This window comes from Sorex araneus, chromosome 1, assembly GCF_027595985.1.
Source record: "Sorex araneus isolate mSorAra2 chromosome 1, mSorAra2.pri, whole genome shotgun sequence".
Classification (NCBI taxonomy): domain Eukaryota; kingdom Metazoa; phylum Chordata; class Mammalia; order Eulipotyphla; family Soricidae; genus Sorex; species Sorex araneus.
The window spans coordinates 335020963-335039512 of record NC_073302.1 but is presented as its reverse complement, the minus strand read 5'-3'; the positions used below and the strand labels follow the sequence as shown (position 1 = coordinate 335039512).

The 18550-nt window shown below is 46.7% G+C and overlaps 1 protein-coding gene across 7 annotated transcripts in view; it reads right to left on the bottom strand.

Annotated features, from left to right (window-relative positions):
• Positions 1–18550, bottom strand: part of ANK1 (ankyrin 1) — a 222875-nt gene that overhangs the window by 92106 nt on the left and 112219 nt on the right. For 6 of the 7 annotated variants that reach the window (XM_055144529.1, XM_055144521.1, XM_055144484.1 and 3 more), the window contains exon 2: positions 1598–1699. In XM_055144529.1, the coding sequence (XP_055000504.1) occupies positions 1598–1699 (102 nt within the window). Of the gene's footprint in view, positions 1–1597; positions 1700–9511; positions 9795–18550 lie in introns of those variants that run through there. The other variant, XM_055144496.1, reaches the window with a different exon arrangement.

The following is an 18550-nucleotide window of genomic DNA, read 5'->3' as shown; positions in this document are numbered from 1 at the left end:
TCAAGATATTAACCTCTTGAAAATTTGGATATGCTGGTTTTGTGACTGAAATCTCCAGGCTTTCTCAGGGTTGGGGTGGGCTACCTCCCCCCACTTCCCAATATACCTGGAAGCACCGGCAGTCACCCCCCCACCCCCAAACCAACTCCAGCACCACCATGTCAGCTCTTCTACTGGCCTTGCTTCAGACACCCAAAAATAAATCTCCGGAAAGATCAAATTGAATAAATAAATAGGGTTCTGGGATGAGTGGTGGTATGAAGGTATGAATTGAGCCCTGTGGTATTACTGACTTAATGTTACTGAGCCACAATCTAAAATAGTTATGATGGCAATCTCTGTGTTACATGTATTTCACTATAATTAAATGCACTTTTAAGTGATTAAGATCTATTTATTTATTTATTTATTTATTTATGGATCATGCTCAGTGATGCATAGGGGTTACTCCTGGATCTGGACCCAGGAATTACTCCTGGCGGTGCTCAGGGGACCATATGGGATGCTGGGAATCAAACCCGGATCAGCCGTGTGTAAGGCAAATGCTCTACTCACTGTACTATAGCTCCAGCCCCAAGATTTATTTATTATTTTCGTTTTGGTGACACACCTGGTGGTGCTCAGGGATTACTCTTGGCTCTGTGCTCAGGAGCACTCCAGGTGGGGCTTAGGGAACCATATGGGGTGCCATATTAAATCCATGTTCAAGTCTATGGGACAGGAAAGTGCCCTACCACCCCCCAAAGATCTTTCTTTGCTTGTTTGTTTTGTTTTTAGGCCACACTCAACAGTGCCCAGGGTGCTCAGGAATCACTCCTGCTGGGCTCAGGGGGCCACGGGGGATGGTGGGGATAGAACCAGGGTCTGCGGCGTTCTATCCCCACAACCTACCTGCTGTATTATCGCTCCAGCCCCAAATGATACTTCTTAAAAGTTTAAAATTTGGCAGTTATTATCTTAGAAACTGAATTAGCATAGCCCTGACTGGTTGACAGCAAACAAAAGAGATCATTTCCTCACAGGCCTAAACACTACCCTGCTCCTTCCTTCCCTTAGGGGTAGGAAATTGACTGAAGCAGTTCCTAGATCTTTGGTCCCAACTTGGACTCTGCCCACCAGTCGCCCCAAACACTGAAGTCTCCTGCCTGGCAAGGCCTGGGGTGCTGAGAAGCTAAGCCACATTCATCTGCAGCCTGAGCCACTCCCGGCACTCACCCGCCAGCATCGCATACTCACTCCTCAGCCCATCAGAGAGCCCACAAAGGCTTCTGAGGGACAAAGAAGATTGAATGTCACCACTGACACAACAGCCTTCAGAGGCCCTTTCTCCTGCCCACTTTCAAAGGCCACATATTCTAAGTCAACAGCAGGGACCAAAGCAGCTTCTAAGGGAAGAGGCTGCTGGGAACAGGCCTGGCCTGGTCAGTTCTGCTCCACACTGGCCTTCTCTGTGGGGCCCTGGACTGTGCAGGGACACAAACATGGAGGTCAGACCTTCAGCAGGCGGGAACCCCAGGGGATTTCTGAAGCCTCTGAGAGAGGTGAATAAAGGCAGAAGAGAGGTCTGAGGAGATGGCAGCAGCATGAGCCCACTTACCTGGTTACAGGTGTTAATGTCTACCCCATTCCGCAGGTGATCCAAGGCTTTGTCCAAGTTCCCTGACCTGGCTGCCCTCAAAAAGCTTGTGGCCGCGTCAGCCTGTGTGGAGAAAAAGCAGGCTGTGAGTGTGCTGTCCCTCCTCGAGCCTGTGTCTGGTGCTGCCCACTACAGCTGCCAGATGCCCCTGGGACCTTGACTAGGATGCTTTTGAGCTACAGTTGAAGCTAGCTTCAAGCTGGGCCTCCCTTCCATTTGCTTTAAGTTAGTGTTCTCGGCTCCGACTCCAGAGGGAACAGCCTTTAGGAAGGACCCTGTTCCTGGGGAAGGCCCAGCATGGACCCCATGCCTCCCGAGCAGTCACAGGGTCCCTGGCCCTATCACAGCACCAGCACATGGGAACCATTCAGGTGTGTTTTGATGTCACTTTGTAGTTTTGTGCTTGCAGTGAATAATGTATACCAAGAACCACTATCAGCACCTTACACAGAACCTATACCACAACCCCCAGGAACATGCTTAATCTTCATTGTTATAAACTCCAAGAGGCAAGTACAGTTGTGGTCACACATTGCAGATGAGGTCACCAGGGCTGACAGCTGAGTCACCTACACAGGGTCACAGATCAGGAAAGAGGCTGAGCCAGGACCTAAAAGCAGGTGGCCCAACACTGTCATGAGCTCCTGTCCCTGCTTGGCTGCCAACCCAGGCAGCTTCTCCTGGCATCAGCCAGCATTCCCAACTGGGGGAAATACCAACAGGCAACAGAGCAATCCCCACCTCCAGGATGCTGGCGTTTAGTAAAAACATGTGACCGGGCTTGGGAGAAGAGTCAGGGGGCACAGCGTATGCCTAATGTGCTCGGGGCCCTGAGTTCAGTCTCCTATATCTGCAACCAGCAGAGTACATCTGGACAGAGCGCTGGGCAACTAAGCATGCAACCAAGCATTCTGGGGGTAGCCTGGGAGTAGCTCTGCATGCTGCCCCACTGGCCAGGTTTGAGAGAGAGAGAGAGAGGAGAGAGAGAGAGAGAGAGAGAGAGAGAGAGAGAGAGAGAGAGAGAGAGAGAGAGAGAGAGAGAGAGAGAGAGAGAGAGAGAGAGAGGAGAGAGAGAGAGAGAGAGGAGAGAGAGAGAGAGAGAGAGGAGAGAGAGAGAAAGAGGAAGAGGGAGGGAGGAAAGGAAAGGGAGATAATGATCTATGAATACAGGAAAGGTCATTAGTGGGCACCAGTGGAGTCAGGTGAGCTGACTCTGAGCCGCTCCCCCTCCTGTGTCTGAGAAGGTCCCTTGCATCTTTGATCCCACATTCTTATCTGTAAATTGGGGGAGGGGAGATCTTTTTCTGTCTCTCTTGTGAAGAGAAATAATAGAGAACTTGATATGTGGTATAGTTTGTACTACTATTATATTGGCACAAGAGCTGAGCTGGTACATACTCAGGCTGCAGTTGTGCAGTAAGAGCCCTGGTGTGCTGCGGGAGGCCTGTGATTCTGTTTCTCCACCAGGCCCTGGGCTTCTTTCCCACCTGGAAACACTGTCTCTTCCCTATATGCGACTCCCTCAGAACACAAACCATGGTCACCCAAATAGCTCGGCACTCTAATCCCTGAAACATGTGAAGTCACTCCATTTGAAAAAAGTTCTTGCTGATGTCTTCAGATGATATTATTTTCTATTACCTAGATAGGCCCTAAATCTAATGGCAAGTGTCTTTGTAACAGACAAAGGAGAGCATGCACAAAGGATGGAGAGGGAAGTGGGGGGTTAGCAGGCACAGGTACTGTGAACCAGTAGCCAGAACATTCTCCTCTAGAAACTCCATAGGTGGGAAGCCCTGCAGATAACTGTGTGAGAACCAGAGAGACAGTTCAGAGGCCTGGGACTCATTCCTGGCAGGCGCAGGGCTTCTGGACTGAACTGTGCACTGGACAGCATTCTGGGCACCTTGGATGGAGACCTGGGGGCACCCAACACCACAGAGGAGCAAAACAACAACAACACAAAAACCCCAAAACAAAGCAAAATAAGAAACATACCGTGAGGAAATTGTATTACCCTAATCCACCAGGTTTTGTGCTAATTTGTTATATGTTTATGATATAAATTATAAATGGAAATGAATACACAAACTAATGATCATCCCTAAACAATGAAAAGACTTGAAACCTACAAAACCTACAGCCAATAATCTCAAGCAATAATCTGCAATGACCTTCTGATCCTCTTTCCACTGCCGCTGCCAGTTAAACCTTGGCGGGAAGATTCTCTGGTCCTGAAGACAGATTCTCAAGCTTGATTTGAGCCACTGAATCCTATTCAGCTTGTTTATTTACCTTCCTAAAATCCTTGCCTTCCTCCCTGCCTCCCACCAGTACTCCAACAGACCTCTGTTTTATAAGTTCTGTGGGGCTGTCAGAACACCTGGCACTCCTCCCATGGCAAGCAGGAGTGCCCTGCCCCACATGTCTCTATTCGGTGCATGGCATTCCCTTACTGTATGTCTCCTGTTTCATACCTCTATCATTCTAGGATGCAGAAGCTCTCACCTCTCTTATTGGGTAATTCCAAGCTCACTTTTTCTCTAAGTACATATTGTTCCTATTTCCTCTATGATGCTGTTCTTCAATACTAAATAGTTACTAACTTTGCATCTAGGAGCAGGTACTTAACTATAAAATGCATATAGGGGCCTGAGTGATAGTACAGTGGGCAGGGTGTTTGCTTGCATGCATGATCTGGGTTTGATTCCCAGCACCACATGTAGCCCCCCAACCCCCAAAGAGTGATCTCTGAGTGCAGAGCTAGGAGGGAGCCCTAAATACTGTCAGGTGTTACCCCGCCCTTTACCAAAAACCCAAATACAATAAAATGCATTTAAAATATATCTTTCGGGTTAGAGCGATAGCACAGCAAGTAGGGCATTTGCCTTGCACGCAGCCAACCTGGGTTCAATCCCATATGGTCTCCCGAGCACTGCCAGGATTAATTTCTGATTGCATGAGCCAGGAGTACGCCCTGCGCAACACCGGGTATGACCTCCCCCCCAAAAAAAAATGTAAAATATATCATATCTTCTGCCAGCTTTTATAATCTATGCAAATCATATCTCCCTGGACAAATAATTTGCTTTTGGGGTCAGTGACAAAATCGCTTCATTTTCTTCCTTCAAAGTATTAGGTATCTTTCTTGACCTAAAACATTCATCACCAAACATTCCCAAGTTCTTTTGCACTTGTAGTGGAGGAACCACTTCAGAAACTTTATTCATGACCCAGCACTTCTGCTTTTTGTATCTACCCCCAAGGGACCAAAAACTCTATTCCAAAAGGCCATCTGTGTTCCAATGTGCAGCACTATCAACTATAGCCAAAATCTGGAAACAACCCAAGTGTCCAAAGAATAGATGGCTGGATAAAGAAACCATCGTACATAAACACAATGGATACTATTCAGCCATAAGAAAAGATGAAATCCTGAAATTTTCTGCCGCATGGATGGATCTGGAGCATATCATGCTGAGTAAGGTCAGAAGACGAAGAACAAATGCAGAATGATCACTCATATTTAGGATTTAAAGAACATATTAAGGGAATAAAAAATGGCCAAAGGCAACAGACCCTGAAAACTGGCATACAGACCTGAGTTTACTAAAGTTGAAGGAGTGGGTGGGGTTAAGTTGAGGGGGGCGGGTCACTGGGACAATGGTGGAGAAACTCTGGTGGAAGGTATAGTGCTAACAAGTTGTATGAAAGTATGAAATAAAAATGTGATAGAGTAAAGGTCAATAAATAAATAAATAAAAAGTTGTATGTATGAAACCTTACCATTGAGTGTATTATAAATCACAGTGCCCAATTTTTTAAGATATATATTTTAAATGAGGATTTATATATGACTTTTATATGAGCTGGGCAGTTATGAGCCATGGGTAGGTTGCCAGGCTCTGCTATGTGGGTAGGACACTCTCGGCAGCTTCAGGAAAATATGGTACCTGAAGTATATATATATATTTTTTTGGCTTTTTGGGTCACACCTGGCGATGCACAGGGGTTACTCCTGGCTCTGCACTCAGTAATTACCCATGGCAGTGCTCAGGGGACCATATGGGATGCTGGGAATCGAACCCGGGTCGGCCGCATGCAAGGCAAACGCCCTACCCGCTGTGCTATTGCTCCAGCCCCTGAAGTATATTTTTTAATCTCATGCAAGTAAGTATGACCATTATGCCAGTTTTAGAGATGAAAAAATTGTGGTTTGAAGAAGTTAATAACTTGCTCAAGCAGAGCACTTGAATTTGCACATCTCAGCAATTCAAACCCGAGAGTGTCCAGAGAGTGCTGGCTAGCCATAGAGGAGGATGACAGGGGCATGTGCACTCGATAATAAGCAAGCAATTCTTCCACAGCAGAGAAGGGATACTTAACTCTGCCCTCAAGTGCTGTTAGAGTCAAAGCAGGCCTTTATAAAGGAATGACCTAGTCCCAGACCTTCCTTTTGCAGATGACAAAATTTAAGTGGCTGGCTAATCTTACTTTTACATAGAGATGAAGTTCAATTACTCAGGCTTTTGATTTCTTTTTGTTTTCTCTAACTCCAGCCACAGCTTCTTCAGGGTCCTCGGACTTAAGCAGGATCTTGAGTCTCTTACAAGTGATAATGAGTAACTCCTATTAAACTGATGCTTCTCTCACTCAGTTTAATTCTACAATATCCTGCTTCAAGTCTAGGATCTTGCTAGGGCAAAATAAAAAATCATGAAATATCAGAATCTAAATCCCTGCCCTCATGATCTGAAAATCAAAGCGACAGGGTTATAAAGCGACCACCCATGATTCACCTGCAGGCACCCAGTGGGTGGCTTTAAGCACGAGGTAACATCTGAGGTACAGAGCCAAGACCCTTATTGGACTATGAGTCCCTTCTCGGTGTTCTACTGAGCCCCTTCTGCCCACCTCTTTAACCCAATTATCTCTAAAGCAAAGCTCTGTCCTGGTGCTTTGTCTCTGGGCTCTGATATTAGACAGTACCTGGTTCTCCTGATTCCAGTATCTCCTGCTGGCAACCCTGGAGACCCTCCCATTAAAGACTAGAGGCTAAAGGCAGCTTCTTGTGGTAGCCAGAAAGGGCATAGTTCTACCCCCTTGTATCACCCTCTCAGCACCTCACCAAGGCTGTCCAGCATCCTAACCCCTTCCTCATCCCGTGCTTTATTTTAATCTAATCTTAGAATCAGGAAAATTCTTGAGCCCTTAGCAGGAATGTCCCAGCAATTTTGTTGTGTCACAACTTCTTCCCTCTCTACTGCATTACCACAGGCTGATCCGTGAACTTCCTTTTCATTGTTTTTGATTTGGGGTCACATCTGGTGGTGCCTGGGAGCAACTCCTGACTCTGTGTTCAGGTGTTGCTCCAAGTAGTACTTGGGACTGTACTGCCAGGGATTGAACCTGTGCCTCTAGTATGCTGTGTGCAGCCCCTGAGCTATCCTGGCCCTGGACTTCCTTTTCTTAACAAAGCTAACTTAAATAAAACTTTTACTATGTCCTCAGCATTACACATAAATTAAAGAGGTCCTGACTTATGATGGTTTGACTTAAGATGCTTCTACGTCACAAAGGCGCAAAAGTGAGAGAATTCAGTAGAAAACATACTTCAGATTTTGAATTTGAGCATTTTGTTTTCTCATTCAATACAGTATACAATAATTACACGAGATGCCCAACACTTTGAGGCCAAATAGGTGACTTTGCTCAAACGTGTGCTAATTAAGTGTTTGGAGCATGTTTAAGTAAGATGAGGCCAATATAAGATGTCTGGGAGGTTAGATGAATTAAATGAATTTTGGACTTGAGAGTTTTTCAGCTTACAATGACAAAATTTCACAGTAAGTCAAGGAAAGCCTGTAATGCATTTGTTCCTTTCAATGATGCCATGAGGTGGACAGATAGAGTTAATTGTTGATAACATGGGGGATTAAGGGTACTGATCCCCTAAATTAAAAATCCATTTATAACTTTTGACTTTCCCCAAGTTTAACTAATAGTTAATTACTGACTCATCAATAATACAGAGTTGATTAATACATGTTTTCTATGTTATAGGTACTGTTTATTATCCAATATGTATATTATTCACCATTCACATCCAATATATGTACTATATATTACATTTTACAGTAAAATAGCCTAGGGAAAAACATTATTCAGAAAATCACAAATGGATTATCATAAAGGTCTTCATCCTCATTATTTTCACATTGAAGAGGCTGAGAACAAAGAGGAAAAGAGGGGTTGAAAAAAATCAGAGCGCAATAGCACTCTCGGTTCAAACCTGACTTACTTGTGTGTCAACTATTTTATTGTTTCTTTTCAGAGATGAGGTGAATGAGTAAAGAGAAATGGAATACCTCGTCCAAAGTCACATGGCTTAGATGTGATTTGATTTGATTCTGGGCTGCTGACCTCTAGGTTCTTTCTCTGAACCCCTGAGCCATACCACCTGTTTTGGACCAATCATTTATTTTAGAACCTACAGATTCTTCACCTATAAATTCTTGCTATAGTAACTTTTCTGACTTCTTAGAGTCTATGCCCACGTCACACTTTTGGAAGTGAGTTGAGAGGAACAGAAGGAAATGGAATTCTTTCTGGGACTCAAGTCCTCATCAGAAGAAGTGAAGCCTGGTTACCTGAGACACCCAGACTATTATTAACCTTGCCCTTCCTGGGCGGGGTGATACTAATATAGCAGTCCTTAAAAAGCGAGGGGGCTCCAGTGCCTGGGGAAGGAAAGTCGGGAAGCAAACTGCTCAATGTCTGCACACTTGTAACACTTGAGCAGTGAAGGTTGCAAAACCACTAGCAGCAAAGTCTAGTTTCAAGCAGGGTAAAAGAATCCCAGGGCCTCTCACTCCTTCGCTTGGGCTCTAGATGACCTAGGATACCCCCAGAATAAGTCACAATTTAATTCCTCAAGGTCTTTCAGTGAAAAATTCTTATCTAAAATATGGACTGAATTAACAATTTCTGCAAACAGTGGTAAGACAACAAAGCTTTCCCAAGAGGTATTTTGGCAAAATTTCGTGTTTGACCAGCATACTGTCAGATTTCACAGGAAGAGATTCTAGACTCTTCCCTGTGGAAGCTGCAGCACAGCCCGCACCTAAGGCAGCACGGGGCTGCAGACCCACCTGCTTGGGTAGGAGGTGTGCATCAGAGCTGAGAGTTCCTTCAAACTCAGAGGCTTTCAAGCGGGATGGCCAGGTAGACCCCGGCCAGCGCACCTGCCTGGCCCTGCCCTCACCCTCGGCTGGGGCGCATCCATGCGTTCCCACAGGGTTTTCTTCTTCCGTTCCAGAGTTGTGTTCTTCAAGCGTTCTCATCTCCAGACACCCCAATCCAATCACACTTTGGCCAGGATAAAACGAACAGTCTAAAGAGGCTCCTTCAGGAGACGGGACCTGTGAGAGCCTGCAGAGGTAGGACCTTTGCCTCCTGCTTCCCTCGAGGGGCTGGTCCTGGGTGGGGTGTGGGGACTGGGGACCCCCGGGGCCTGATTCCCAACAGGTCTGCCTGCCCTCTGCGGTCGGTCCTCTTCCCCTCTAGCTCGGGGTGCTTACTCCTGAGCTTTAGGGCGCGGGCTAGCCGCAGGCAAGACGGCCCTAAGACCGCAGCATCCTTGCTGGACCACTTTGTTCCCTGCGCCCGAAGGCGGATTCGCGCGGCGGAACGGGGTTGCGCGCGCCACCCAGGCCCCTTGGTGCAGGCTGAGCTATGCAGCCGCGCCCCCTGGCCTCCCGGGTCCCGGGTCCCCCAGCCTCCGCCCCCCGGCCGCCTCCCCTCAGCCCAGTCCCGGGTGCCCGGCGAGGGCGGCAAAGGGCCGCGATGGGCGCCTGCCTGCGCGCCGCCACTCACCGCAGGGTCCGCGCTCGCTGCCATGGTCCAGAGCCCGCGGAGCCCGGGCTCCCCATCGGCTCCCCGGGGGCCGGCAGGTGCGGGCACCACTGCAGGGAGCAGGCGCGCACGCCCGGCGGCCGGAGCGCTCCCGGCTGCCCCTGCCCGAGACTGGCCCTATTTATGCCCCGTCACCGGCTCGCAGGTGCCGGGGCCGCAGACGGCAGCTGGTTGCCGGCTCCGGATTCCGCCCGAGCCGCCGGGAGGGCAGCGCTGCTACTGCGCCTCCCGCAGCCCCAGCCCGGCGCCCTCCAGCAGCGCGCCCCGGGCTGGAGTAAGTGCTCGGGTTTCCCTGGGGGTTGTTTTGGTTCAGGACCATCTTCGCCTCTTCCTGATGTCGTTGCAGGTTCCAGTGGTCAAAAGCAGGCCAAGGAGTGACCACCAGGGGCTGGAGCGATGCCAGGTATGGTTAAGAGCAGACTCACACCAAGTGAGGAGATTCCCCCGCCTCCGCCGGAAATACTGTTCATTCAAATCGTGGTATTTTCTAGCGTGGTCCCTGATTTGGCTCTCTACGAATAGCTTGGTAGAGGCAATAGCCAATGTGCCGTGCCAGTCCTGCTGCCCTGACTCCTGTCTGTGCAGTGGGGATGGATGAACACATGGAGGATCTTTTCAGTGCTGGGCATATTGTTACCTAATTTAATCCTCAGGACCATCCCACGCTGGGTAGACAATGGAAAAAGTCAGGACCAAGGTCACCCCTTATAAATGAGGGGTCAGATGACCAAAGTTCATCTATTCACAGCACTGGCAAGATCTGAAAGTGTGCTCCATGCCAGGGAACAATTATGGGAGGGTACTCCCAAAGGCTGGGAAACCTCTAGAATGTCTGCCAGTGTAAAGTGCTCTTCAAAGCCATTTGTTAAGTTTGGTAAATAATCAAATCAGGGGGATAAATAAAGATAGAGAGGAAGGTTGGGGTGTTAGAAAAAGAGTATTCCGAAGAGCATGATGCAACTAACTCCTCCCCCATGGGTGGAAAATGAATGTTTAAAGACAGAAATAGCAGAATTCTCTAGGCCGGAGACCCTCAACATCTTCAGAGGATGAATTTCAGGAGAGGCAAACTCTGAGAGTTGATTGGAAAGACCTACTAGCCCTAACCAGAGAGCAAGGCATCTGAGGGCAGAGGGTCACTGCAGCGCCCTCTCCAGCATCATGCATGCAGCTCGAAAGCAGGTCATGCTACAGGCTCTGTCTCTGGCCTCTTAAAACTGCCTTTCAGATTTGTGGCAAGCCTCTGCGTAGAGAGATTCAAGAAATAAGCAATAGTTTCTGGAACAAATGTGATGATCAGCCCAGTAAGAAGGCTCAGGGGATTCTAAGGCACTGTCCTAACATTAATATTCAGAGAGAAAATGCTTTATTCAAAAGAAAATAACATGCATAATATTTTTTAAAAAGTAACCGAATTGACTTGCATAATGAACTGAAAGATAGACTATCTTTTAACAGCTGCACTGAAGTATAATTGAGGCTTCTGAATCACACATCTAAAATGCACAATTTACCAAGGTTTGATATATGCATGTCCCATGAAAACATCACTGCAGTCAAGATAATGAGTCTCAAAAGTTACCTCCAAAAGTTACCTCCTGCCCTTAGGTAATCCAACCCCCTAGCATTTGGTCTACATCCTTGACGATGCTTTGTATGATCAGTCTTAATTCAGACATCCTAATAGGTGGTACTTAGGTCTTGTAACTCCTAAGCCCGTGTTCTTTATACCACAGAATGCTATTTCAATCAAAAGAAAAATGAATAGCTATTTTTGACATTAACCAGGACCTCATTAAGGTTGAAGCTCTGCAAAGAGCCAGGCAAGGTGCAAGAAAGAAGAAAACTACAGACTACTGTTAGGCCTGAGGTTAAAGGAATGGGATGGTAAACTCTGGAAGAAGAGGAGGCTAATGGGCATGGCTCTTTCAGCGTTAATTCTCCTGCACAGAGCCTGGGCTCTCAGGGCGGGGGCAATTCCATCAACCCTCTCTTCAGGGTGTGGAGGTCCGGTTTCCAGGGTTGGACTGTCAGCCTTCACAGGCAGTTTGGCCTGAGTATTGGATGTTTGCCCTGTCCCCTCCCCTCACTTTATTCACCTGCTCCCCTGTTGCTGGGTAGTCGTAACAAATGGATACTTGCCGAATGGTGTATGAAGGTCACATACTTCCCATTTCCACTAGTCATAAGAAAACTAAGTCATTTAGATTAAAAGGAACTTTCCAGCTATAAGGGATATGATTTAATCCAGCCCATTACTCAGAAAGGGCTGAATCTTTCCTGGGGAACCTTCAAGATAGCAGAGGGTGATAATTTACCACTCAACACAGGCTAACAGCAGCACGGGATAGACTAAATGACTTGAAAGGATCTCTTTGGACTCTGGGATTCCGAAAGATAAGCATCATCCTCATCATTGATTCCCTCCCCAACCACATGACACTCAGACAACATTCTGTTATTGCCCTGGAAAAAATCTTACTCCTTTTCTTAATACCTCAAGACTGCACTTTTAATGAAGGTATTTAGTGTGCCCAGGAGATGTGCCAGGCAGAGTCATCAAAGTCGGACAAACCGAAAAAAAAGGGACTGGTGGGCTGAGGAGAAAACCTGTGGGCTCCCATGACGGAGAGCCACTGTGCTACCCTCGGGCCACAAGGCATCAGCAGGGCTGTTTGTCTTGTTTCACCAAGGCTGTCTGCTGTCCTTGCCCCTCAGAAGCAGAACGAAGCACTTCAGAGTTCTGCCTCTAGGCCGCATTAGCAATGTCAAAGGAGATAAAGTAGGTAAGAGAACAGAAGCAATTTGTGCCTAAGTAGAAGGGTACTAAGGGCCAGTCTGTATCTCCATTCCCCCTACGAATCCTCACTTTTAACTCCTTCTTGAATTATTAGCTCATCCAAAACTGGGAGCATTTTTTTTTCTCCTCAGAACAAAAGAATCCCTGAGCTGACTGGCTCCCTGGAGCAGTGGGGACAGCTTCAGGCATTGGCCTCCAGGCCCCAGTGTGGCGTTCCTCTGAAAAACATCAGCACTGAGATGCAGGCAGGCCTAAGATGCAGGCCAGACTCCCAGAAAGCCTCCCTGCCCCTACAGCCACTCGGAGGCCAGGCGGCCCTCTGGCCCCTCCTGATTCGGCCATCCTGTCCTCCCTCCTCAGACTTGGACCAGGTAGCATTGCCTACCACTATTTGCTTTTCTGGACAACCTTTATTTTCCAGTTAGTCAGCCCCAATAATTTAACTGTAACATATGATAGCACTGTAGCACTGTTGTCCCATTGTTCATTGGTTTGCTCGAGCGGGCACCAGTAACGTCTTCATTGTGAGACTTGTTATTGTTTGGCATATCGAATAAAAATTTCCTGAGCATTAGTTTTCTCATCAGCAAAATGAAAATAGTTTGACCCACCATCCCAGGCATAATGAGAATAATTTTAAAAAGCCTAGTACTACTTCAGGCATGGAGGAAGTACTCAAAAAAAAAAAAAAACAGCTGGGGCTCCTTCTTACCTCCTTCCCGCCTTTCCTTCCTCTCAATGAAAGCTGCTATCAGGTTAACTCCCACCCAGGATCCAGGCCAAGCTGTTACTGATCTTGATTTTTCACTGGAAAACTGTTCTTTCTTCTAAGCCCCGACTCTATGACCAAGAATAAAGCCCCAGGAATTCCTGGACTCTGCTTTAATGATGACTCCTGGGCTTATAATGCACCATTTTCAACTCTCATCGACTCTGCAGTGAAGAACTAGGTCTCAGGTCCCATTCATAGCTCCCAGCCTGACAGTTCCCGCTGCATTCCCACTCCAGCTCTGAGCACGGCTTCCTCTCCAGCTTTCTTCTATCTCCCCTACTCCTCACCCACCTGGGGAGGTGCCCCAGCGGATCCAGGCTCTGGGCAAGGCTGATAAGGTACCAGGAACCCCCACCCTTTACTGAGAAAGACAGGGTGCTTATCAGGCATTCATTCCCCAGGGTGCTTGTGAAAGGAAGGCGGGCATCCCTGCTGGGAAAATGCTTTTCCTCATGAGACACTGTTGCATCTTCTTGTGCTAGCCCCCTCCCCATGAACCAGGTCTGGAACTTGCTCGAGCACAAGGCACTGCCCTTAGGTTGATGAGGTAAGAAATGAAGTGTGGATCCCTTGAATCTTGTAATTTCATCTATGCCCTTTAGTTGCAAGAGGAGAAACGGAGAGAAAAATCCAGCCTTGGTTGTTTTTCTACTCATGAGCTTTGGTGGGAGCTCCCAGTGGCCAAGAGGCAGGGGCAGAGCAGGGATCCCAAGCACTGGCTCTATTTAGGGAGGCGATCGCGGTGCTGGCTTGCTCTCATATTCCTTTTAAGAGGGTTGGCAGCCCTGCGTCTATTTTTAAACCCATGAGGAAGGTGCTGCATGGGTTCCAGAGAGGGCTAACATTAACCCCGAGATCACTGCAGGGAAGGTGGATGACAGGGCTTTCTCTTAACATAAACATAGCGGGGGCTCCTTCAGTCTTAGGAAGAGATAGTAATTGTGCTTCCAAAGAGTTTTTTTTTAATTTTCAGGTAAATTCTTAGGAATTTTACTGCTAATGAGCCAGAGTTGGAAAAGGATTTTGTATATTGTGTCTAATTCTTATTATTGTTTTTCTTTTTTTTAATTAATTATTTTTTGAAGAACTGTGTAACATTCATTTTTAATGTTCTGACTCCAGTATAAAAAAACCCCACTGAGCCTTTAAATTTTTATTTTTTTGCTTTTTTGAGCTACGCCTGGCTATGTTGCTCAGGGCTTACTCCTGGCAGGGACTGAGGTGCCAGGGATTGAACCCAACTTGACAGTGTACAAGGCAAGTGTCCTACCCACTGTACTACCTCGCTAGCCCTGCAATATGCTTTTAAAAAATTATTTATCTCCTTCTTGGGGAGTTTTCAAGTCTGGAATTTCCTCGGCTCCATCTCCCTAGCCAAAAACAGTAACAACAAGTCTCACAATGGAGACATCACTGGTGCCTGCTCGAGCAAATCGATGAGCAATAGGACGACAGTGCTACAGTGCTACATCTCTCTAGCACTGCGGTACCCCAGCCAAGACTTTGCCAAATGGAACAACAGCCATGCCTGACTTCCCCAGTGGTCTCCCAGAAATCCCATGCCAGTGCTAAAAGAAGGGTGAGAAGTGGACCCCAGGGGAAATCTGCAGGGGACAGAATTACTTTTCCAATAATGCAAACAGGCATTCAAACCCCATTGCTTCTCATCAAATAACCAAATAAAGAGAACAGAATGTTTCATAACAAATTTCAGCCTCAGTATCCATTTTTGTGTGTGTGTTGTGGCGGGGGGTGGTGGTGGTGGTAATAAAACCAGGATTCCTAAAAACCAGGTGCCTGGTGAGCAAGTGAATGCTTTTGGTGAACTATACTGGGAGACCCCTCATCCCCTCCAACCCCTTTATCCCTACAGAGGGGTAGATGAAGTAGCTTCTCATATTTCTTCATTTCCAAATCCCCATGTGTTCACTGCACAGAGGAAGCATGCAATATGTGTCTCTTGAGTTAGATAAAATTATAGTCCCCAAGCCAACCAAATGACAGTTGCAGCCAGGTTGGGTCAAAACAACATATGTGAGTGTTAGCATGCTGCTGGCTATCCACCAGGCACTCACAAATGTTAGATGAACTGGAATCTGAAGGCAGCCAATCAATCCAGATTGTTCATTTCTGCAAGCTGCGTGATCCCTGTGGATAGAGCCCTGGTGCCATTATCGTGTCTGAGGTGTGGCAGATACAGTTGCTGTCCAGCAGGAGCTGGGAGACACTGCAGAACAGGATCCCCACACTGTCAGTGCCCCAGACTCCTCCCAGTGTCCAGAAGCACAGCTGGCCAGTTGAGGCCACCAGAGCAACCCTGATTCCTCCCTTCATGCAACGAGGCAGACGATCTCCCCACACTCCTCTCTGCTGAGGCTGTCAGAGGGACAGCACAGTTCCGAAGGCCCCGCCTTCTTGGCGTGCTGGATGGAGATGCTGGCTTCCTCAGAGGTGAAGCTTCAGAACATATTGCTCTCTGAGATGGGGATCCCAGGTTTGGGTAGAAATTGCACATTTTGGAAAATGTGGAAGAGATAGACTGCCAGAGTGGCCCTATTTGCTAAAGCCTGTCCAGGGCTGCCACGCGTATGGGAGTTTCTCTGCAGCCTGCTGGAGTGGGAAGAGGAACAGTATGCTCTGGAGAAACTGTAAAATGAAACTCACTTGTACCAGCTAATACAAAAGTCGTTTTCTCCCCCCACCTCCCTTTACACTGCCAAATGAGCTTGAGGATCAGTGTCGAACCACAGTTCCAGAGCTGCTGAAGAATATAACCTGAGTGTCAGATCTCTATTTTTTCATTTTTGGACTACACCCAGCAGTGCTCAGGCTTTACCCCTGCCTCTGTGCTCTGTGTTCACTCCTTGCAGGGCTCAGGGGGCCAAACATGGTGATGGGGATCAAGCCCAGGCCAGCCAAATGCAAGGCAAGCGTCCTGCTCTCTGTACTATCAGTTCAGAAAGCCCCTGATGGGTAGGTCAGGCCTGGCCTTTGTTTGAATATTCTGCCTTGTGGCCTAGGACTCCCAAAGTCTGTTCAATTTCTCAGAGGCATCCCAGGGTGGCGAGGAGGTTGTGGACATTTAGCGGGAAGGGCCTTCCTGGCTGATGAAACTTCGATACTGCAGCAGCAATGGGACAGAAACGACAGCAGAGGAAGGAGGGATGGAAAGTGTATGGCCAAATATAAAGCTGAAATGTAATATGAAAAAATACTCAGCCACAGGTTTTCTGTGCAACAATAACGTCTCGTTCCAGGGATAGCTAATAGAAGCAGCCTGAGTGCAGGCTACACATGAAGGGGGCCCCGTCCATGTCCAGCCTCACTAGGTCCCACCAAGAGCAACCCATGATCACAGAGAAATAGCTTCTGGCACCACTGGCTGTAGCCCCAAACTTCTCAAAAATATTACAATTTTTAATTAAAAATTAATATCCATTTTAGTGTCTCTTTCTTTTTGGGGGGTAAGAAGTAGAACTGAAATTATTTTCCATACAGTCCTTTAGGAATGTTGGAGAATAATATTTTAGATGGCTTAGTGTTTTTTTTGTTTTGGGCCCACAACCACGAGTGCTCAGGTGTTACTCCTGGCTCTGTGCTCAGGGATATTTTATAGCAAGGTTTAGGGGACCACACGGGGTGCTGAGGACCTAACCCAGGTCTGTTATGTGCGAGGCAAGTGCCCGACCCTTTGCTCCTTTAGGAGGCAGCTACAATTATTTGCCACATTTTACAGAAGACAAAACTACAAAACACAAAAACAGCCATTTTCCCCAAGTCTCTCACTGATGCTGATATTGAAAGGAATCAATTCCTTTCAAAAAGTAAAATTTAACATTCTCCAAAAGAAAGTGCTCAATCATGGACATTGGGCTACAACGAGGCCCCTTTGTGGATTAGGCCATCCTGAGCCCACCATGTTCCATCCACACAGAGAGATTAAGGCCCAGTCCCATTGGTGGTTGGACCAATTTTCCAAGGAGACACAGAAATGGAGAGTCTTTATGCAGCATCTTGGTGTAATCTCAGTTTACTCTGAGTTTTCCTGTATTGGAGCAGCCTTTACATAAGACTCCCCTTGAGAACCAGTGAAGGAATCTCTAGGAAGCAGGTGATCTGTCTTCCCGGTGGGCTCTCAGTCGTTGGCTCCAAGGAAGGAGAATGAGGTTATGCAGCCCTGAGGGACTCTTATAGAACTAACTTCTTTCACCCTGAATTCAGTTCCTGATGGAAATGCTGACTGAAGAGGTTTCTTCTCCCTTCTTGAAGGCAAAACATTTTAAAGCAATTAAACCCAATTAACTATTACCTGGCTTACCTAACGTTCTGAATCTTCCCTATCCTGCAGCATGGAAAGAGGAAGACATGCTCTTTCCTTGAGTCCCTTTCAACATGGTACTTAGCAGTAAGCCCTGCTACGTGGTATGGGTTACTTCCTTGTACTCTTTCTTCTTTACCACTAAGGTAACAAGAGCAGGTGCCACACAGAATATTTCATAGTGGCTCATCAGAATATCATTAATAATGGAATAGAAACCACTTCCATTGGATTTTATTCTCTTGTGAATTCTGGGTGGTTTCTCCTTGGGATTTTTTTCATTATAGTATATCTATCATGCTTTTCACAATTATTTACATAAAAGCATATAATAATCTATGTAATCATAGATTACATAGCTGTGCCTAACATTCTTTTTATCATCTGAGAAAAGCACTCTCTCTGTGTGTATACTTTTCTATATATATCTATATATCTATCTATTATCTAAGCTTTTGGGTCATACCCAGTGGTACTCAAGGCTTACTCCTGGCTCTGCACTCTAGGATCACTCCTGGTGGGGCTTGGGGGAAAATATGTGGTGCTGGGGATCAAATCCAGGTTGGACACACGCAAAGCAAGCATCATATCTGCTGTATTTCTCCCCCAACCCTAAATTTACTGGTATTCTTTCTCTCTCTAAAGATCTATGACTCTATGAAGTGAAGAGGTTGGTTTTAAATCAATCTTGACATCCACTTGCAAAGGCTGTTTTCCAAGTAACCTTTCTCAGTGCCCTGAGAACTCCTAAATAAAGGGCTGGTAAGTGTTAGGGAAAGAAAGAGATGCATAGGCAATGGAAAAGAAAGCCTTTATCATTTAGGTAATGACTCAAGTGTAGTGACTGAAGTGAAGTGCCTTTTAGATCTTTCCAGGATTTTTAAAACTACAAAGCTGTCAATCAACATTACTCCAGTGCCTCAAGTGCTTTTCAAATAAGGATAATAAAAAAAATGATCAATACAAGACTTGGAATGAAGAGGCCAGCTTCTCTTTGTGTATATGCTTCCATTCAAAAAAGAATTGCCAAACTGCCATGTGTAATCGAGAACCCAAGACAGACACAAACAAGAATATTCCTTGGTTCCTATACTGAGAAAGAATGCAAAC